Source organism: Nycticebus coucang, chromosome 20 (assembly GCF_027406575.1).
Source record: "Nycticebus coucang isolate mNycCou1 chromosome 20, mNycCou1.pri, whole genome shotgun sequence".
NCBI classification, from domain to species: Eukaryota; Metazoa; Chordata; class Mammalia; order Primates; family Lorisidae; genus Nycticebus; species Nycticebus coucang.
In genome coordinates, this window is record NC_069799.1 from 43901166 (window position 1) to 43924576 (window position 23411).

The 23411-nt window shown below is 38.0% G+C and overlaps 2 protein-coding genes across 7 annotated transcripts in view; both read left to right on the forward strand.

Annotated features, from left to right (window-relative positions):
* ARHGAP12 (Rho GTPase activating protein 12) overlaps positions 1-23411 on the forward strand; it is a 123923-nt gene that overhangs the window by 36006 nt on the left and 64506 nt on the right. The window lies entirely within an intron of this gene.
* Positions 12061-12774, forward strand: LOC128572265 (60S ribosomal protein L15). The gene has a single exon (XM_053572087.1). The coding sequence runs from the start codon at positions 12108-12110 to the stop codon at positions 12720-12722; it is 615 nt and encodes a 204-aa protein (XP_053428062.1). The 5' UTR covers positions 12061-12107; the 3' UTR covers positions 12723-12774.

Below are 23411 nucleotides of genomic sequence, written 5' to 3' on the forward strand. Positions count from 1 at the left end.
TGGGCTGGGTTCAAACTTGCCAGCCTCGGTGCATGTGGCTTTCACCGTAACCACTGTCATATGGGTGCCAAGCACATGTACTAGATTCCTGATTACTCTTAACATATACTGAGTGAGTGCATTTTAAATCGCACAGTGTTACGTTCTCCTACTTTATTGTTCTTTTTCATGAGTGTTTTGCCTATTCTGGACCCATTGCAATTCCATGTGAGTTTCAAAATCAGGTTGTCAGTTTCTGCAGAGAAACCGTCTGAGATTCTGATAGGGATTGGCTTATGTCTTTAGACCAATTTGGGAACTAATACCATCTTAACAGTATTAACATTTGCAAGAAAGGCCTGGTGGCACTGAATTCCCTCGGTTTTCTTTATTCAAGAAAGTGTTTATTTCTGCTTTATTTTGGTGTATAATTTCTTTGGGTATAGAAATCTAGTTGGCGATTTGTTTTTCAACACCTGAAATATTTTATTCCACACATGCCTTTAGTGTGAGGTAATAGGTTAATGTGGAATGTCTTTAATGTTCGCTGTTGTGGTGGGTATCAGATGTCTTAAATTCGTCAAATTCAGTGTTTTTGTGTCTGTTGTTTTGGGGCTTTTCTGAGAGCTCCTCCTTCCTAACCTGCTGCGTGCTACTCTTTAACCTGGTAATCCACTGTTAGTATACTAAAGTCCTGTTGAGGTAAAGTGTGGGGACAAGATAGTGTTCTGTAATCTTACGATTAAATCTCAGTCTTTAGTGTGGTCGCTGAGTTCTGAAATTCACAAGTGTCTCTTAGCTTCCCTTTTCCCTCAGGTAAGACTGGAAGGCTAGATAGAGGGGGATGAGGGAGTCTGGGAAATGCCCTTTTTCCAGATTGGCTATGGCTTTGGTAAGGTCTTACATCTTGGAAAGCATAATAAGTTTTTGAAAACAATTTGGGCTTGTTTCACACTGGTTATTTTTTTCCCTCTATCAGAGCTGTGAGTCTTGGCTCATGGTGAGAAGCTGGTAGGGTTTTGGAAAGTAAAATCCTCTAAATTAGAAAGTCACTCCCCTCTGGCAATTTATCAGAATTACCATTTAAGTGTTCTTCCCATTTTATAGCTTCAGCAACTTTTGTTCTGTGTGTCTGGATTTGCTTCTCCAAATTCTAGGGCATGATTTGCCACCTGACTTTGGTTCTCTGATGGGTCCAAGAAATCATTGATTTTCAGTTTATTCAGCTTCTGTCTTTTTTATTTCTCATAGTAACTCATAGTATATTTCTTTTTTATTTCTCATAGTAACTCATAGTATATTTATAAAATAGAAAGCTCTGTCAAAATACACTTTTCACTCGGAAAAATAAATAAAACAGCTGGCTCTACATAAAGTAAACATTAACTTTGGTAGATTTCGGTGTAGTCCATAATGAACACATTTGCCCTTATTCCTCCAAAGCTGCTCCACTTCTGAGCTACGAATTTAAAAAATATTTTAGCTGAGATTTTATGTTAACATTTTTTTTTTTTCTCACTGCGCACCACCTTCAGCCAAGCCCTGACCATTTAAAATTCTCTAATTGTTAGGTTAGTCAGAAGCAGCTGGAATATTATTGGCGGTGGTGTCATACCTGCAGTAACTGCTATGGCTGTCCACACAGCAGTACTTATAAAATGGGTCTACACCTCTTAGCCACCAAGGAAGAATTTCTGAATAGCTTCAGCATCTTTAATTTAAGGTCAGATAACTTGGAAAGTCCAGCTCTCACTTTGGCAAATTTCTGATTCTTTCTTCGTTTTTGAAGCCTGTTCTTGAAGGGCCCCTCAGTACATCGACTGCAAAGGTGCTGTTTCTACCCAGTGGTCTGACCTGGTCATGAATGCGGAGTGTGGAGGAACCTCAGTGTCTGTCTTCATGGTTCACTATTAAGTACTTTTGCTTTTTGTAGATCATTTTCATTAATTTAAGGAAGGTGTATTATTGTTTCTTTCAGAGACTTTTTAAAAAAAAACATTATGAGTGAGTGTCGAATTTTTGTCAAATGCTTTTTCTGCATCAACTGATGTGATGTCATTTTTCTTTTTTAGCCTATTAAAATATAGGGGATTGTATTGATTGATTTTCAAACAATGAACTAGGTTTCCTGGAATACCTCATTTGGTCATGGTTGAATAAATGATCTAGTTTCGTTATTTTTTTTTATTTTTTTGAGACAGAGTCTTACTCTGTTGTCCTGGGTAGAGTGCCATGGCTTTATAGCTCACAACAACCTCAAATTCTTGGGCTTGAAAAATCCTCTTGCCTCAGCCTCCCAAGTAGCTGGGATTTGTAGGCATGCACCACTATTTCCAGCTAGTTTTTCTATTTTTAGTAGAGGCAGATCTCACACTCTTGAGCTCAAGGGATCTACTCACCTTGGCCTCCCACCAAGCTAGACGTGAGCCACTGTGCCTGGGTACTCTTTTTTTTTTTTTTTTTTTTTTTTTTTTGAGACAGAGTGTCACTTTGTCTCCCTCGGTAGAGTGCCAGGGAATCACAGCTCACATCAATCTCAAATTCTTGGGCTTAAGCGATTCTCTTACCTCAGCCTCCCAAGTAGCTGAGACTATAGGCGACCGCCACAATGCCTGGCTATTTTTAGAGATGAGGTCTTGCTCTGGCTCAAGCTGGTCTCAAACTCGTGATATCAGACAGTCCACCCACCTTAGCCTCCCAGAGTGCTAGGATTACAGATGTGAGCCTTGACTCATGAAAACAATTGAAAAACCCAGCCAGGCGCCACAGCAAGCACCTGTAATCCTAGCCGTTTTGGAGGCTGAGGCAGCAGGATGCCATTGTACTCTGTTCAGGGCATAGGGTAGAACTGTGTCTCAATTAAAAAAAAAAAAAAGGAAAAAGTATGGGGTAGTGTTCTCTCCTATTATGGGCATAGGGTAGAACTGTGTCTCAATTAAAAAAAAAAGGAAAAAGTAAGGGATAGTGTTCTCTCCTCTTATGTGTGACAGAGAGTATGTAGATTTGGTGGTAATTCTTTAAACAATTTAGTGTTGTTTTTAGTGAATCTTTCCTGGGCATGGAGATTTATTTTCAAGAAATTTTTAAATCATAAGTTTGCTTTCTTTAATTGGGCTACATAAATGATCTTATTTCATATTGCCTCAAGCGATCCTCCCACTTAGACCTCCCAAAGCAGTGTGATTACTGGTGTGAGTGCCTGGCCAATGATGTTTTTATGATGATGACTATTAATCTAGAAATATTTAAATTATATTCTATGCTAGCTTTTTATTTTGGCAGATATATCTGTAGAAAGGTTTCTTCATTGACAGTGATAAACTAATTCATTTCTGGCGTTTGAAGCCTAATCATAAATTAATTTGGAAAATCATATATATGGAACAAGTCATCAACCAGCATTTCAGGGTGTTATAGTATAATAGGTTCACAAAATCACTTCTTGAATTTGTTATAAACTTAACCTTTATTTCTAATTGAAAATTATTTCTTTTTAGTCTTTATTTCTAAAAATTGTATGGCCTGCTAATGTAGACATTTATTGTATTAAAAAGTATGAATTTTATGTACATATACATACATACATGTATTTACAAAGTAGGAATCATTTTACTATATGGAATATTGAAAAAAATTGTTATACAAATAGAATTTCAGTTAAGAAGAATGCTTGAGGAATGTGATTTTTCAGGCTAATTGGATTTTGTGGCTAATTCAGGATTAGGTATAAACTTCTTTTTGTTTTAATGTTTGCTAGAGATTTTCCTAAGTCTGTTTCCACATAGATGGTGGAAACAAGTGTGAATTGGCCTTGTATAGCAGCAACTATAATTGCCCTTTCATCCAAATCCTTGCTCACTGCTGATAGATCTTTTTGTTAAACCTCCCCCGCCACACTCTTGGAACCAGTGGAGTCATTATTTAGCTTTCTTCACGTTTTCTGAAATCCTGCCTTGTCACCTGCCCCAACTTCACCATAAACTCTATGTAATTCCTTTATTGCTTAGAAATCTTAGGAGATTGTCAGTCCTTCTCCCCCCCCCACCCCCCCACCCCCAGGTTTTGATTTCTGGGATATAATGGCTTGAATAAGTTTTGGTGATTTTGCCTGAAAATCTAGTTCTGAGTACTTACAATTTTCTTTCTTTTTTTTTTTTTTTTTTGTAGAGACAGAGTCTCACTTTATGGCCCTTGGTAGGGTGCCGTGGCCTCACACAGCTCACAGCAACCTCTAGCTCCTGGGCTTAAGCGATTCTCTTGCCTCAGCCTCCCCAGCAGCTGGGACTACAGGCGCCCGCCACAACGCCTGGCTATTATTTGGTTGCAGTTTGGCTGGGGCTGGGTTTGAACCCGCTACCCTCGGTATATGGGGCCGGCGCCCTACTCACTGAGCCACAGGCGCCGCCCTTATTTTTTTATTTTTTGATTTAGGACAATGGGGAGACTGAACTTGTGTTAGGACAAATGTAGGTTTTCAGATTTTGGATCTCCTGCTCCTTTCCTGAGAGATGGCAAGCCACTTAATCTCTAAGCCTCAGTTTTCTCACCTCTAGAATGGAGCTCACAGTTATTAGGTTTAAATAAAATCCTGTGTGTGTACTTGGCACAAAAGGAGGCACTTGGTGCTGTATTGTTCTGTTCACTGCTTAGTCACATGGATACAGGTCATGGTAGACATTAGAAGGACCACAGGCAAGTACTGTAAGGATCTTCCTGGTCATTGAGATCCCATGTTTCCTATTCGATGTTTTAGTTTATATATATTACAAAGTATTCTAAAAACCATCTTACATCCTATGAATCATAAGATGTAAAATTTTTACATGATTTTTGGATTTTTTAAACACTTCAAAATTATTTAAAAATATTTTTAGAAATTAGAAGCAATACCTTTACTTGTTGGGCTGCAAAGGTGAGCTTTGCGCTACTCTTTGTAATAGTTATTAGAATTTGTGGTATGATTTTGTTTTTCTCTCCACCTTCTCTGTCTTAGAGGGTGAGATGTATTTTTTGTACAGAAACTGAAGCAGGATCATTCAGAAAGGTGACGATACAGCTGGCAGAATGCTACAAATCAAAGCAACTGGCGGATACTCCGTGTGTTGCCTTAAGAGGTTGGCTGGCGAAATGACCTCCAGATTCTGGGTTTTCAAGACCCTCTCCCCCACCTCGAATCCATTACCTGGTATTAGCAATACTTTACTCTTGAAAAAATTATTTTAAAGAACAGACTATTTTGAGACAGGCAAAGTAGGTGTATCTGGTGACTTAATCTTTAGAAAATAAAAATGAACAAGCTGGTAAAGCAGAACTGATGTTTAATTTCAATAACTAAAAGGAAAAGCTATTCAGTATAAGAATAGATTTATAAGAATTGAATCTATTTGTAGTAATTCTTTAATAACATTGCCTTATGTACAGGTAATGTATTAATATGAAATCTGCAGGTAGAATAATAGCATAGCTGTTAGTGTTTATCACTTCCCTTATTAATTTTTCCTTCTTTAATCTTACCCTAGTAAGTAGTAATATGTATTGATTAGCACTTTAATTCAGTTCCGTTCTCTTGATTATCCTTTGCTTTGAGCATATCATGTACTACAGGGGATTGAATAAGAAAGAAAGGAAAAGGATTCCAAAAATCCACCAAAATGACCACCATGTCCACATAATGCTGAATTGTTTGTATTAAAATTGAATTTTATTTTAGTGATTTTATTTATTTGAGATAGAGTCTCACTCTGTTGCCCCAGGCTAGAAGCTATGGTGTCATAGGTCACAGCAACCTCAAACTCTTGGGCTCAAGCCATCCTCTTGCCCCACCCTCTCTAGTAGCTGGGACTACAGGCACCTGCCACAATTCCCGGCTAGTTTTTCTATTTTTTAGTCGAGACGGGATCTCATTCTTTCTCCTGCTGGTCTCGAACTCCTGAGCTCAAGCAATCTACCCTCCTGGGCCTTCCCAGAGTGCTAGGATTACAAGTGGGAGCCACCCTGGCTGGCCCATTTCAGTGATATTTTAGTGAAATCTCTGGGAGTAACAAAATCAACAGTGCTTTTTTTTCTTTTGTGGTGTTCATGTGACTTTTTTTGGTTTATAAATCAGCTTAAAACATGATTGTTAATAAAGAGACACATATAGGCAAAATTGTTTTTGTTTTTGTTTTTTTTTGCAGTTTTTTTTTGGCCAGGGCCGGGTTTGAACCCACCACCTCTGGTATATGGGGCTGGCGTCCTAATCCTTTGAGCCAAAGGTGCATTAAAAACTGTGATGTTTTTAAATTAGAATAATGTCCTTGAATTTCCCTTTCTTTGTATTTTCCTCCTTTGAATAACATCTTGAAATTGGCCATTTTCTGTTTCTGCTTCCTAAGGTTACCATCTTGTCAAGTCTTTCTATTTGATCAAAACATGAAAAAATAATAGTTTAAAAAATTTTTTTTATTTGTTTAACTATGTATTCAGAAAGTCACAGAACTTTTAGAATTTCTTTTATTTTGAGACAAGGTCTCGCTCTGTCAGCCTTCGTATTTTGAGACAAGGTCTTGCTCTGTTGGCCCTGGTAGAGTGCAGTAGCATCATCCTATCTCACTGCAAAGTAGAACCTGCGTGATGCCATGGCACTCTACCCTATTATACCTATTCTAGTCACTGATTCCAACTGCTGTGAAGTCCAGGGAGGGATGTGGCAAGAAATAGAAGGCCCAACTTTATTCTAGTTCACCGTAGGAAGTTTTGAAGATTCAGTCTTCAAGTAGAAAGAAATTCTATGAGCTATAAAACAGGAAGAGTAAAATATTCTCTTGAATTAGCTTGTGCGTGTATTTCTGTTTTCAGATTATGAAGTCCTTAATGACAACCATGGTGTATCTATCTCTGCCAGCAGCCTTTTGACAACAAATAATGTAGCAAATAACCTACTGTGTAGTGAAGGTAATACATATTTGATACATCTACAGTTGACGAGGGGTGAACTTGTGCTTAATTTTATGTGTCAGCTTGGCTGGGCCATTGTGCCCACGTTGGTCAGACATTATTCTGGATGTTTCTGTGACAATATTTTTTTGTATGAGATTAATATGTAAACTATTGGGGGCTGGGCCCGGTAATCCTAGCACTTTGGGAAGTTGAGGTGGGGTGGATTGCCTGACCTCAGGAGTTTGAGACCAGCCTCAGTAAGAGCAAGATCCCTTCTCTAAAAATAGCAGGTTGTTGTGATGGGCGGCAGTAGTCCTAGTTACTTAGGAGACTGAGGTAAGAGAATCACTTGAGCCCAAGAGGTTGAGATGAGCTATGATGCCACTGCACTCTACCCAGGGCAACAGAGTGAGACTGTTTCTCAAAAAAAAAAAAACTGTAACTTAGTGGACTTTGGGTAAAGCAGATTACCCTCCAGAATGTGGGTCTGCCTTATCCAGTTTGGGTTAAGGCTTTGGTAGAACAAAGACTGACCTCCCTTGAGCAAGAAGTTCTGTCAGCCCACCACCCTTGGATTAGAACTGTAGCTTTTCCCTGGATCTCCCTAAAGGTTTTGGATTGAAATACATCTACCTTAAATATAAAGCGATAAATCTCTCCCTCTCTTTCTCTCATTCTCTCTTTATATACGTAAACACACGCACCCACCACATACATATCGTGTTGAGTCTGTTTCTCTGGAGAATTCTGACTAATACAGAGGGTATAGCCATTGATTGCGCTATGCTTTTATCATCAAAATTACATATCCAAGAGAAAAGCATGAAGGTCAAATGAAGTCCCATGCAGGGACTTTGCAACCTGGTTTAGGTATGTGTTCCTCTCTGGGCCAGTTACTCTGGTAGTGAAGTTGAGGACCTTGATTTGTAGAACTGCATTTGGTGCCCATCCCTTAACAACAGGGTTGAGATGTGCAGGGTAGCATGATTGGCAGTTCCATCACAGCATTTGAAGGGGACAACAGGTAACCAAAGAGAATTGGTGGTGGTCCTAGTACCCCCAAAAAGAAATGCTAGGCTGCCAGAAACAACAAATGTTCATATGCCATAGTTACTTTCTGTACATTGGGATATGTCTGTATTTCGGAATATGGAGTGAATATACTTGTTATGCTTCAGAATTCTTGGATACCGTGTATAAATTTCCTTCACATTTGTAGACAGAATCTGATAGAGTTGGGCGGCACCTGTGGCTCAGTGAGTAGGGCGCCGGCCCCATATGCCGAGGGTGGCGGGTTCAAACCCAGCCCCGGCCAAACTGCAACAAAAAAATAGCCGGGTGTCGTGGTGGGCGCCTATAGTCCCAGCTGCTCGGGAGGCTGAGGCAAGAGAATCGCGTAAGCCCAAGAGTTAGAGGTTGCTGTGAGCCGTGTGACGCCACGGCACTCTACCCGAGGGCAGTACAGTGAGACTCTGTCTCTACAAAAAAAAAAAAAAAAAGAATCTGATAGACTAGAATATTCATGCACTTACATCTATAATTTTTGAAACGTTTTATTTTATTTTAAAGATTGCAATGTCAGTTGATCGGAGGTATCAGAAATTCTTTCTCTTTTCTCTGCGTATGTGTATGTATATACACATAAACACAGATACATAATTGTAGTATAATTGTAGGAGAAGCAATAGAAAATATGGTTGAAAAGCTGGCATAATCTTAATATAGAGTCATTAAAAAATTTGTATATTAAAAATGTTCTGTGTTTTCACCCTGTTTTCTTTCTTGGGAAGAATTTGCTAATCTAGGTGACATATCAACAAAAACAACAGATGTGGAAACATTTCTGCATTTTTGTTGAGAAAAATCTCATCTGTATGCATAGAGTATCTTTAGCAGTTACTTCAGTAAATGCCAGACAGATGGTTTACATTCAGAATGACTACTCAAATAATTTTACCACGACAATTATTTTGAAGCCTGGTATAATAACATTGAAGATCACAATTTGGGGGAAATCATGAATGTAGATTGGTGTACATCAAAGAAGTACAGGAGGCTGGGGGAGGAGGATCACTTGAGCCTAGGAGTTTAGGGTTGCCGTGAGCTATCATGACACCATGACACTCTACCCAGGGTGATGGAGTAAGAATCCATCTCAAAAGAATAAAGAGGTATAAGAATAGACTTCTCAATCAGAAAAAGTGGTATCATAGAATTTATGAAAGACACCCAAATTCTGAAGCCCTGTTTTTGTAGCCTATGGTTGACTGCTACTTATTTTTCTATTTTCTATAGCATAGCAGAGAAGAATGCAGAAATTCAATGAGGAGATAGGGAAAAAAACCCAAAAACTAGAGGGGCTTCAGTAAAGTTACTGATGCCATAGAGAGAAGAGCATGAAGCATTCTCCCCGTCACCTGTGGGTGAGCATCTCCCAGGTGTCCAGTTCTAGGGTAGGCAGAATCCCAGGTGCTTCTTAAGGTTGGTGGTGGTATTTTCTTTTTAACATTGAAGAAGTTAGTTTCCTATTCCTACTTTAAGAAGTCAAGGGAGTGGTTATAAACTTCAAAGAATACTTAAAAACAATTTAAGTAAAATTCTGACAAGTTGTGAGTTGACCCCATTTTTTTCCTTGAAAAATTGACAGACCAATTACTCATATCAGGACATCAGTATGAGTAGACATTCATTTTCTCAAAAATGAATTGGAATTTTGTGAAGACTTGTATTTGCTATTGTGAGCTTATAGCTTCTCAATCTCAAGACATTCCCAACGAAAGCAGGGTGAATATTAAGACTTTTGTTTGTTCTTCATTTTTGATCTGATATAATGAAACATTTCAGCATTTGGTTGATAAAGCGTAATTCAGTGAATGAATATATACTTTGAATACTCTTCAAATGATCAGTGTACAGTAAGAGAGCCAAAGTGCAAGATAGACCAGTGGAGTTTAATAGGACAAAGTATAAGTAGTTAGTACGATTTTTAGATTCCGTGTTGCAGCTAATCTTTAAGAAACTACCACTTGTAGAATTTTGGTGGCGTGTCAGAGAAGAATGTTCATTTCTATGAAAGGGCTATTAAGGTACTTTTCTCTTTCCCAACTATATATATAAAGCCACTGTTTATGTACTTTAACCAAAACAGCATATTACAACAGACTGAATATAGATGCAGATGTGAGGACCCAGGCAATAAAGAGATTTCTAACAATGTAAAACAGTGTTGTTGTTGTTTTTTTCCACTAATTTTTTTGGGGGACAGATTAATCACTTTTTCCTAAACATGTAGTAAAATGTAATGGGTTCATTATTTTAAAATGAATTACTAATGAAAACATTTCTTGTTTTTAATTTGTAATACTAAATGATGAAAGGTTTTTGGAGTCTTAGTAAAGGGGCTCTGAGACCAGTAAGTTTAGAAATTGCTATTTTGGTGAAAGAGTGAAAATGGCATTTGACTAGGGCCTCACAAGGTTATTCTCAGAATCAAATACTTCCAGGTTGTAGGCTCAGAGTAAATGTTTAGTCATTGGTAATAATAAAAAATTTAGAAGAAGTATTTTGAAATTTAATGAAATACTTTTTAAGTTTAATTAAATTTAAACTCTTATAGAGGCAACTGGTAGATGAGTTCTTTGTCAAATCTTTGTTGGCTCATTTGGAGAGCAGTGGTCTTTTACCTATATGTAGAATTCAATTCAAATTTTGGTGTAAACATATGCAGTATTATAAACTATAGTAATACTTTAGTATTGGAAAATTTTCAGCTTATTGCTAGTTTTATATGTATTTAAAAAATTATCTGTAAGGCCACATTCTAGCAAGGAAAGCACAGTGTGAAAATAATTTCACCGTGTAAAAAACTTGACTATGCAAAAATCGGAATGACAAGAAGTGAAAGACTTATTATTTCTAGTAAGGATGGAAAGAGGAAGAAAGATCTTTTGTAGTTTCGTGTCAGGCTGTTCTAAATATTTTTTATGCTGAATTCGATACATGGAAAATGTAAAGGAAAAAGTCTGTTCTGCTGTATCCTACCATATTGGTTCGTCTTTAAGCGTAACATGCAGTATGAGATATAACTTAATTGGAGAACTGTTTTCACTATTTCCATATCAGGTGGTGAATAGGCCTCATTTCTCTCCTTTTATCTATTTAGCTTACTGAACTAAAATTTGAAGCAAGTTAGGGCAAAGGAATAATTAACATATGTCTTAAAGGAGTAAATATTTATTAATGTTGTGAAACCTCAATCCGTTTTCCTGAAGCACAGAATTTTTTGCATAATTTCCCTTACTAAGATAAGGATGTTCAATACTTATTTTTCATTTGCCACTTACTAAAGGCTTTCTGTGCACTAGATAAAATGCAAAGTCTCACCTAATTAAGTAGCTTGTAGTTTTGTGTATTTTAACCCACACTCCAGCCTTAGCAAAAGTAGCATATGAAAGATGATTGACTCTTTCTTTGAAATATCATACTTTTATAGTCATTTTATTATTATTGTTATTATTATTACTACTGTTATTATTTCTCTCCATAGTATAATACAGGGTGACTTTATGGCCACCCTGTACTTGTTAGTTTGTAGTATCTTCCATACATGCTCAATGTTACTTTTGGAGAAAAAGAAATAAATATACTGTCAGCTATCAATTACCAAATTCCTCTAAAACGGAGATAATAAAAAATTTTAGGTAGCAGTTTGGGGTAGGTATGCTCTGGCTACTATAATATTTTTTTTTTTTAATTTTTTTTTTTTGGGTTTTTTTATTTTATTTTTTTTTGGCTTTTTTATTTTATTTCATTGTTTATTTTTTATTTCTTTACTTTTTTTTTTTTTTGTGGTTGTTGTTGAGACAGGGTCCCACCCTATGCCCTGAGCAGAGTGCAGTGGGCGTGGTAGCTCACCACAACCTCAGACTCGGGCTGCGGGCACCCCGCTGCCTCAGCCTCCGGAAGCCTCTGGGATTACAGGCGCTCGCGCGGCGCCCAGCTGGGTTTTTCCATTTTTTTTCACGAGTCGGGGTCTCACTGTTGCTCAGGCGAGTCTCCAACTCCTGAGCTCAAGCGATTCTCCCTCCTCAGCCTCCCACAGTGCTGGGATTACAGGCGTGAGCCACCGCGCCCAGCTACTATAATATTTTTAACGTAGGGGAGAAAGGCCCGTTCCTTTCCGTCTGGCGGCAGCCATCAGGTGAGCCAAGATGGGTGCATACAAGTACATCCAGGAGCTGTGGAGGAAGAAGCAGTCTGATGTGATGCGCTTTCTTCTGAGGGTCCGCTGCTGGCAGTACCGCCAGCTCTCTGCGCTCCACAGGGCTCCCCGCCCCACCCGGCCGGATAAAGCGCGCAGACTGGGATACAAGGCTAAGCAAGGTTATGTCATATACAGGATTCGTGTGCGCCGTGGTGGCCGCAAGCGCCCAGTTCCTAAGGGTGCAACCTATGGCAAGCCTGTGCATCATGGTGTTAACCAGCTAAAGTTTGCTCGAAGCCTGCAGTCTGTTGCTGAGGAGCGAGCTGGACGCCACTGTGGGGCTCTAAGAGTCCTGAATTCTTACTGGGTTGGTGAAGATTCAACGTACAAATTTTTTGAGGTTATCCTCATTGATCCATTCCATAAAGCTATCAGAAGAAATCCTGACACCCAGTGGATCACCAAACCAGTCCACAAGCACAGGGAGATGCGTGGGCTGACATCTGCTGGCCGGAAGAGCCGTGGCCTTGGAAAGGGCCATAAGTTCCACCACACTATTGGTGGTTCCCGCCGTGCAGCTTGGAGAAGACGCAATACTCTCCAGCTCCACCGTTACCGCTAATATAAGTAATGTTTGTAAAATTCATAACCTAATAAACAATTTAGGACAGTCATGTCTGCTTAAAGGTGTTATTTGTCTGTTAAACTAGTCTGCAGATTGTCTCATGAATGCTTTGTCAAATTAAGTGCAATAATGTTTGAAGACAGTACGTAATGGTGTATCTTGTTTCTAATAAGATAAACTTTTTTGTCATTGCTTTATCTTATTAGGGAGTTAAATGTCAGTGTTTAAAACATGATGTATGGTATAATAGGTGTAAAATAAATTTCTTGAAAAGAGGAGTGCTGAAACTACCCTGTAGATTTGTTTGGTGCATGTGGTGAAACCTACAGCTTGACTGGGGTGATGGCAATGCTCTGCTGGTTTACTTTCAGGTGGCTGGAGTTTGGCAAACAAATATTTTAAATTGGGTTTTGTTTGGAGATTTGCGTGACCGTTTCTCCAAAAGTTCCCAAAATGCCACCATTTTGCAGAACTGAATAAACTTACTTCAAGAGGCTTTTAACAAATGAGACCTATCTGGACAAAAACAAAATTGCCTCACTCTCCACTGTACCATTTAAGTTAACATAGGAAATGAAAACTGTTCCTAATTCAATCTTATAGCTCCCTGAAATCTAGAGTCCTGAATTATATACATAGTAGTAGTGGTATAGTAGTGGTATTTACACTGTATTTTGAAACTGATAGAATTGAATGTTAAGCAAATAAGAATTACTAACCTTAAGTTTGTAAGCTAGTAAAATCAGTGCTATGGTGGGAAGCTACTAAGCTAGTGGCCATTAAAAAAATACTTTTCAAGTGTGAGGTTAGAAAATTGAAGTTTTTTTTTTTTTAATTGAAGTTATTTTTTAAGCAAGATTTTTAAAAGCCTGTAACGTTAATTTGTGACCATTATGAATCCCCCACAGCCATATTAGAGGTAAAGGTATAGATGGCTGCTTAAAAGTACCTTTTCTCTGTGCAATGAGTGTAATAAATCATCTTGAATCAACCCATTCTTTACGGTTCCAGGGAAAAGTCATAGTTGGTATCCATATAAGTTAATGGTCTTTGATCTAACCTTACACATCTACAGTTATTTTTCTCCTCCCTGCTCAAATCACACTAAGTATCCATAGCATTTTGCAAAATTAGGCCATTGTATGCTCACCTTCATTTTAAACATCCTACCACATTTGTTGTATTAATGTTTCACGTCTTCTAGGATAATGTTCCCCAGGGTATGTTTGAGTGTTAAGGAAATAAAAGTGGAATTTCTCCATTTCATCCATATTATCAGTTTGCTGATTTAGTAGTTTGATTTCAAAATTGGTTTTTCTGAGCCAATTTTTCACCTATGTTCTTTAGGGGTTTCCAAAGGCTCAGTTAATTGGTTTCCAGAAAATATTCATAGTAAGCTCATACAACTTTTTTTTTTTAATTTTTTATTAAATCGTAACTTTGTACATTGATGCATTTATGGGGTTCAGGGTACTGCTTCGATATATAACTTCTTGAGACCTAAGACCTAAATAGCTTTCTGCTCAAAAAATGGCATACTATACATTCCATACATTTTGATTTTGTGTAGAAGTTGTTCAACTAAAGGAATAAATGTTTATTAAACTAAAAAAAAAAAATATTTTTAACGTAGATGTTTTATTCTTGGGTTATTTTCATCTGATTAAAAAAATACATCTATTCCTGGGTTGGTGGGCATTTAGGTTATTTCCACATCTTGGTGATTGAAAATTGAGATACAGTAAACCTAACAAATGCAAATATTGTAACCTAGTTGTTTGTACCCTCACATTAACCTTTTATAATTTAAAAAATTTTTTTAGAAATACATCTAAACAAAAACCTGGTTTTCCTTGTTAAGTCTGAAATACTTACTTTTCTTACTCTGAACTCTGCGACTGTTCTTTTTTTTTTTTTTTTTTAGAGACAGAGTCTCACTTTATTGTCCTTAGAGGAGTGCTGTGGCATCACAGCTCACAGCAACCTCCAACTCTTAGGCTTAAGCAATTCTCTTGCCTCAGCCTCCCAAGTAGCTGAGACTACAGGCGCCCCCACCACAATGCCCGGCTATTTTTTGGGAGAAAACCCAGTTTGGCTGGGGCCGCGTTCGAACCCACCACCCACTGAGCCACAGGTGCCGCCCTCTGCCACTATTCTTAATGTGCCAGTTATGAAAATATTTTCTGTTGTGGTAACAGAAGTATTTTTAAAACACAGCTCTAAGAAATGATTGCTAATACTTTCAGTATTTGGTAGGGACAATATATGTCATATGTAATAGCCTGGACATTGGAATCAAATAGACCTGGTTTTGAGTGGTGGTTAACAACTTCCTCATGAAGAAGAATAAATAAATTCCTGGGCGTTGAGATGATTAGCAAGATAAGTAAGTCAAGTTCTTTAAAGTAAACGGTAACTATTATTATTGCTAAGGGAAATTTCAATGAAGGAAAAAGTTCAAAATTTTGTGGATTTCTGAGACCCCTCAGAAGATGTTTTCTAACCATTGAGGCAGCAGGCAGAAAGTCTGAAATGTCTAGTTTGCATATTGATTTAGAAGATTTAGAATGGATTTGTTTGGGTGTATGTATTATGTATTTTGAATGCTATGTTGGGCCTCTTATATATCTGCAGGACTAAGATATTCCTGTTTTTCAACCTATACGTATAATGTTACTACTTTAGGCAAGTTTTTTCTTTTTGTTTTTGTGAGACAGAGTCTCACTTTGTTGCCCCTGTAGAGTGCTATAGTATCCCAGCTCACAGCAACTTCTAACTCTTGGGCTCAAGTGATTTTCTTGCCTCAGCCTCCCAAGTAGCTGGGAGTATAGGTACCCGTCACAACTCCTAGCTATTTTTAGAGATGAGGTCTCACTCTGGCTCAGGCTGATCTGGAACTATCCGCCCACCTTGGCCTTCCAAAGTGCTGGGATTACAGATAGGCATGAGCTACCACGCTCAGCCTAAGTTTTTATTTTTTTTTAACGTGATATTTATTATTACACGTATATTATATTTGATGATTAATCCTTTATTAATAAATTTAATATTCTGATATGATACCCTTTTTTTTTAAAGGAACTCATGAGGTAAAGTCTGGAAGTATGTTTAACTGTTTTGAGTATTGTTTTCCATGTACGAGTTGCAAAGCTTCTCAAGGACAGAGATTGTTATTTTTTCCCCATCCCTTCAGGGGCATGTTGCACGTTTCTTGAATGAGTAAGTGGCCACCAGTGGATTTACTGGATGGTAAAGAATATAATTTCTCAGTTTTACTTCCCTAATTGATATCTACATGTTCAGGCAGGAATATTACTTCATTCACTGGCTAAAGTCCTTTCCTTTTTTTTTTCCACTTAAGTCTGTAATGTACTTCCAAATAATATTTGAATTTTGGTGTGCTTTATTTTTTCTATAGCTGATACTTGGTATCCTTCTTTAAAAATTTAGTATTAAATACCAAATTTTATATGAAGTGTAGAGGCAGCATAGTATAAAGAGGCAAAGAGCAAGGATTATGGAGTCAGGTTGCCTGGGTTTGGAGTCCAGATTGTCTGAGCCTAGATAAGTAAGTGAACCTTTCTGTAACTATTTCCCCATTTGTAAAATTGGGAAAAATAGTAATACTTATGTCCTAAAGTTTTATGAAGATTAAGCGAATTAATGTAAGTACATAGAATAGTGCCCAACCCACAAAATGTGCCCTGTCAATGGCTTCTGTTGTGAAGTACTCTTGTTACTTTGATCTCAGATGTCCAGATAGAGCTGTTTATTTTCTGATATTTTAATGAAAAATAGGAGAAAGTAAAAATAGTTAAAACCTGTTTTGATATTTACTTAGGTATAATTTATTAGCAGGTGAGTGTATGAATATAAAAATTATAGAAATACAGTTATCAGGTTCAGCACCTGTAGGTCAGAGGCTAGGGCGCCAGCCACATACAATGGAGCTGGCAGGTTCGAATGCAGTCCTGGCCAAATAGCTGGGCATTGTGGCGGGTGCCTGTAGTCCCAGCTACTTGGGAAGCTGAGGCAAAAGAACTGCTTAAGCCTAGGAGTTGGAGGTTGCTATGAGCTGTGATGCTCACCCAGGGTGACAGCTGAAACTCTGTCTCAAAAAAAAAAGAAAAGAAATGCAATTATCAACCTGACTGAAGTATTGAAGGTGGAACTTGGTTAATTACTGGTTGATACAGGGCCTTACATGTTACATGCATTTAATTATTTCGCATGAAGTGATATGAAGCTGTGTTCTAGATAATCATTTTTCTGAGACCTTAACAAGACACCATGTTTGAAATTAGAATCTGCAATGTCTTCCCTTTATTTCAGAAAAGTTTGAACCCATCAAATTAAACAAAAGTTTCTGAATACTCAACTTGAACTATGGACTTCAAGAGTACCATTATTTTTTCATGCATATTTTTAAATACTGTTTATTTGTTTTTTATTTTGGAAAGGAAGAGAAAATACCAATGGAAAATAATCAAGTAAAAACCATGATTTCAGATTTATTTGAATAATTACTAATGTATTCATTAAATATTTATTAAGCAGCAGCTACATACTTTGCATAGCGCAAGATTCAGAACATGCTGATAAGCAAAGAGCATGTCTTTTAGCAGAGCTATACTTAGGAATAAGTTACTAGGTACCTAGGTAGAAATAGTACATGATTTCTACCGCTTTCCTGTTACCTCTCCTTAAAAAAGTTTAATTTAGGCTCCGCGCCTGTGGCTCAAGCGGCTAAGGCACCAGCCACATACACCTGAGCTGGCGGGTTGGAATCCAGCCCGGGCCGGCCAAACAAGAATGATGGCTACAACCAAAAGAAAGAAAAAAATAGCCGGGCGTTGTGGCAGGCAGCTACTTGGGAGGCGGAGGCAGAGGCAGGAGAATCGCTTGCGCCCAGGAGTTGGAGGTTGCTGTGAGCTGTGATGTCATAGCACTCTACCTAGGGCAACAGCTTGAGGCCCTGTCTCCAAAAAAAAACAAAAAAAAGTTTAATTTAACTGGACATTCCCTGACCTTTGGGACTCAGTAAAGGTACCTGCCGAGAATGATCAAAAACCTTGTAAAGCCTTCACTATAACATTATGGAACTTGGAATATGTAGGAAATTCCAATAGAATTCTATTAATAGTAGTATAGGTAGCAATGATACTAGTTATGGGATTTATCTGATTTAAAATTGCCAGCTTAGAGACATCCTGAACACAGTACATATTTATCTAATTCTTGGGTACTTGATTGTAACCAAAACTAGCTTAAAATGGGGAAGCCTTTTTTACAGAGTTTGGCAAACATTTTCTCTGAAGAACCAGACAGTAAATATTTTAGGCTTTGTGAGCCATATGGTGTCTGTTGCAAGCATTCAATTTCTGCCATTGTAGTGTAAGAGCAGCCCTCGCCAACGTGGAAACAAGTGAGCATGGCTGTGTTTCAGGTATTTACAAAAATAGGCAACAGACTGAATTTGGACCGTAGTTTGGTTTTATTTATACTATAAGAAAATATCCTGAATTGCTGTACTTCTAAAAAAGTTTACTTTTTGCCTCATTTTAATAAACGTAAACTACAATGAAATACTTAGAATTGCAGAAGCACTTCTATACAGATAATACCTGAAGCTTTTGAAGCAGAAGTGTCCATTTTGGGATTACTCAAAAAGTTGATATGTAGTAGTTGAGACTTACTTATTAAAGGAAGTTTAGGACTTTCAGTGTGAAATATGAATATACAGCATACTTGAAAGTGGAAAAGTCTCTGTAAAGGGCCACAGCCTGTACTTCTTTGTATTGTAGCTTCATTCAGGACATGAGTGAAAATTATACTTTAGCTGTGGGTTTTTTTTCTTTTTAATCCTATTCTCTATTTTCCTTTTTTGTTTTGTTTTGTTGTTTGTTTGTTTTTTTGAGACAGAGCCTCAAGCTCTCACCCTGGGTAGAGTGCTGTGGCATCACAACTCACAGCAACCTCTGGCAACTCCTGGGCTCAAGCGATTCTCCTGCCTCCGCCTCCCAAGTAGCTGGGACTACAGGCGCCTGCCAACAATGCCCAGCAATTTTTTTGGTTGCCATTGTCATTGTTGTTTGGCAGGCCCGGGCTGGATTTGAAACCGCCAGCTCAGGTGTATGTGGCTGGTGCCTTAGCCGCTTGAGCCATAGGTGCCCAGCCTATTTTCCAGTTTTTTAAAAAAGAGTTACTTTGCCTTTTGTATCTGTATTTTATCTATATTTCATAATTTAATATCATTTTATGCAGCTTAATGCTTCACCTCTAGTCAGAGAAAAGTGGTTTTAAAATTTTACTAATTACTTCCTAAATATCTTTCTTTGGTGTGTTAGATTTTCTTTCATTGATTTTATGTTTATTTTTAACAGTAGTTTATTTTTGTTGTTGTTTGTTTGTTTTGAGATAGCGTCTCACTCTGTTGCCCTGGGTAGAGTGCCTTCGCGTTGTAGCTCACAGCAACCTCAAACTCTTGGTCTCAAGCTATATACTCTTGTCTCAGCCTACTCTTTTTAATATAGATGGGGATCTTGCTCTTGCTGAGGGTGGTCTGGAACTCCTGGGCTCAGGCAATCCATCTGTCTTGTCCTCCCAGAGTGCTAGGATTGCAGGAGTGAGCAATTGCATCTGGCCTTGAACAGTGTGGGTAGTATTGCTCAGCATTCAAGTAATGTACCATGTATGTAGGAATTAGAATTTTTTTTTTTTGAGACAGAGTCTCACTATGTCACCCTCAGTAGAGTGCTGGGAAGTCACAGCTCACAGCAACCTCAAACTCTTAGGCTTAAGCAATTCTCTTGCCTCAGCCTCCTAAGCAGCTGGGACTATAGGTGCCCGCCACAACGCCCAGCTATTTTTTGTTGTAGTTGTCGTTGTTTAGCAGGCCCAGGCCAGGCTTGAACCCGAACCTGCCTACCCTGGTGTATGTGTCTGGGGCCTTAACCACAGAGCTATGGGCACCAAGCCAGAATTTGTTTTTAATTAAAAAAAACCATCTATTTTATTTTTCAGTTAAAGGAGTTTTTTTTTCATTGCCAGTTTCACTAATGTAATTAAAATGAGTTCTGGAAAACATGTTTATTGATCAGTTAAAACTACCTCTGTATAGCTGTTCTTTAAACACAGTCAAATGGGAAGGAGCGTCATCTTTTTAACTTTTCTGCTTCATATTTAAAGACTTAAAATAGGAGTTGATAAACATCAACCTTCTCGTAACTATATGCAAGGAGAAAAATGGTATGGGTACTTTTATAATGGTTACTTGTTCTCAGATGTTAATATTGATACGTATGTAGGGTTTTTTTTTTTTTTTTTGTAGAGACAGAGTTTCACTTTATCGCCCTTGATAGAGTGCCGTGGAGTCCCACAGCTCACAGTAACCTCCAACTCCTGGGCTTAGGTAATTCTGCTGCCTCAGCCTCCCGAGTAGCCGGGGACTACAGGCGCCCACCACAACGCCCGGCTATTTTTTTGTTGCAGTTTGGCCGGGGCCAGGTTTGAACCCGCCACCCTCAGTATATGGGGCCGGCGCCCTACTCACTGAGCCACAGGCGCCGCCACGTATGTAGTTTTTATGTTAGTGCACTCACCAAAATAGAAGTTGAAGCCTGAAATCTGTGACAGCCAGACTAGTTCCTTCCTACGGTAGCACTTTCTTCTATTAAAAGGAACCAGGCGTCTTTATGCTACTTTCAGTATGTCTCATTCTGAAGAGCAACAGTGTCCCTAAACGAAATGCTGACCGAGAAGCCCGTATGTCTTAACTGATTTAGATCTCTGCCACATATTTTCTCATTTGTCTGTTTCTTTCCTCCTATGAATGTTCAGATCCCTGACGAAAAGGAACAAGCATCTAAGTAACTGATTTGGAACCAAAAGGGTCCCACACTTGTCTCAAGTGAGCCTGGGAACAGGATAGCCAATCTTTAGATGAGAATCATGAGTTAATTTAACTTACGGAGAACACGTCTTTTGGTGTCTTAGAACCTTTCTTAAGATTCTGAACTAAGAGCTGGTTTAGGAAGAGAAGTTGAAACTGCTCTAAAAAGGACACTAAAGACCTGGGAAAACATATTGCAGTTTGACTAGCACTAACTCTTCGTAGGGCTGGAGTGTATTATTAAGTGGATTTTTGTTTTCTGCACTTTGAAATACAAGTAGAATGTTCTGTATTTTCTCTCCCTGGTGATGGAGAAACAATGAAGAGGTGGAAATGAACTACATTAGATCCCTTCTAAACTTGTAACTGCTGATTGATTTTTTTCTCCTCTTTTGGACTAGTGGTCTCCAGTACCTATATAAGACGTTGAGAAGTTAGAAAACGTAAAGGTTTCCACTTATTTTTAAATGATGACCTTTAAAACTAGAGGTACGTTTTATTTGAAGAGTTTCTAAAAGAAAAGGGTTCTAGGATATATGCCCAAGAGGAACTCAAAGAGGTATCCGTATACCCATGTTCATAGCAGCATTATGCACTATAGCCACAAGGTGGGAGCAACCAGATGCCCATCAGCAGATTAATACAGTGTGGTAGCGCGTGCGCGCGCACACACACACAGAAGAATATTATTCACCCTTAAAACAAAAGGAAATTCTGACACATGCTACAGCAAGGGTGAATCCTGAGAATATCGTGCTACGTGAAATAAGCTAGTCTTGAAAGGACTAGTAGTATATAATTCCACTTATGTAAGAGATCCGGAGTAACCAAATTCATGGAGACGGAGAGTAGACTGGTAGTTGCCAGGGCCTGGAGGGAGGGATAGGGAATTATTATTAAGTATGGACTTTCAGTTTTGTGAGATGAAAAGAGCCCTGGAGGTGGATGACAGCAGTGGTTGCGTAACAGTAAGAGTGTACATAACGCCACCGAATTGTACATAAAAATGCTCAAAATAGTAAATTTTATCACTTTTTTTTTTTTTTTTTTTGGTAAAGAGAATGGCTGAAAATGATTAGTATCTAGACAGGTCTTATTTTTGTAATTTCAGGATGAACTGTTCAAAGAGGTGGTAACTCTTGACCACAGTTACGATAGACAAATTCTGTCTTGCCCTCTCCTGTCCTACTGTGCCTTGCCCTATTCGTTAGCAACTGGGAAAACCTACTAAAGGGAACTATATCCTCTGAATGGTGGCTTGTAATGAGGATTATAATTCCAAACTCAGTAGCTGCATTTCTGGCTTCGTATGAAGCCTAAATGTGTATGATTTTGGCGAGTCCTTTCTCCTTGCTTATTCTAGATTTTTCTGGGTAACCTTGAAGTTTTGAATATTGACCTGCACAGATATCATAGGTATTCTGTGCCTTTATAGTTGAGTTCTAGAATTTCCTAAAGATATTCTAGAATTGTTACCTGAGTATAAAACTAATGACACTTTCTGTTCCACAAATGTTGTCTGTTGTCTTCTATTTTTTTTATTTTTATTTTTAGAGATGGGGTCTTGTTCTTGCTCAGGCTTCGAAGATCCTGAGCTCTGAAGATCCATCCACCTCGGCCTCCGAAAGTGCTGGGATTACCGGCATGAGCCACCACCCTAACCTTGTCTTTCTTCTTTTAAATCTCATTTCAAAGTAAATATCTTCTTTGTAGAATAACTTAGAAAGTACAGATAAACATTAAAAAAAAAAAAACCCAGCCATAATTGCATGACTCAGAAATAGTTACAAAAGCTTACAAATGTTCTATCGTTCATTCTTCACACATATATGTATGTATGTATTTTTTTATACTTACAGTTTTATACTATGTATGTCTAAATACCCATTTTGAACATCTTTTTTTTTTTTTTTTTTTTTTAAGAATTCAAGGCTTAAGTATTTCTTGCTTGTATTGTGAAATGACCATTAAAGTGATTGAAAATCATGTACTTTTGGAGGCGGGGAGTCTGGGGGATAAAAGTTTTAAGGAAATAAGCTTTAAAACTTGTAACTACATACTCAGTTTGGATTTAATGCAATAACAGATTACCAAGCAGCTGTGTTATGATGTTCTCATGCAGACTTGTTAATGAATTGGTCCATGTGAAAAGCTAGAAGCCTATTTATTTGTGTTCATTTGAAGAGACAGTTTATGAATTCTTTGCTTTGGGTGATGTTTTTCAAAAATTCTTATTTCAGACTCTTCTGAGATTAAAAAAAGACAAAAAGAGAATATTGAGTTATCAGAGAATGAGAGAGAAAGGATATCAGCCATTTAAATGTATACACTAAAACTATGGATTAATTTTTATCTTTGAAATTCATAATTTTTTGTTCCCACCTGAAACCTGAGCTTCTAAGCTTAGACTTACTCATGTTGTGTATGCTTTCAACAGGTAAAGACAGATGTATTTTTTCCATTTGTAATTGTACCATTAACTTTTTAATCTCTAGAAATTTCAGTGACTCGGCATTCTGTAGTCATTCTCTGAATGCTGATGGTGGAGTTGCCATTCAGGTCCCTGGGGAGGGAGATTTGTAATGATGAATGGCAGTGTACTGGGTCATTGCATGTTGCCTTATCAGCATAAAATAGTAAGTCAGTCTTGCCATCTCAGCATAATGTCCTATTGAAGAATTTTGTTTGCTTTACTGACCGAAAAGGACAAACATATCTGGATGAGTACTTTTAACACAAATTAGTAGTGAGGCTTCATCCACGAATAGTAGTTACTAGCAGCTGTCTCCTTTACC

Bases quoted from the DNA above. Each gene is read 5' to 3' on its own strand.
- LOC128572265 (XM_053572087.1), top strand. From the start codon at position 12,108: ATGGGTGCATACAAGTACATCCAGGAGCTGTGGAGGAAGAAGCAGTCT.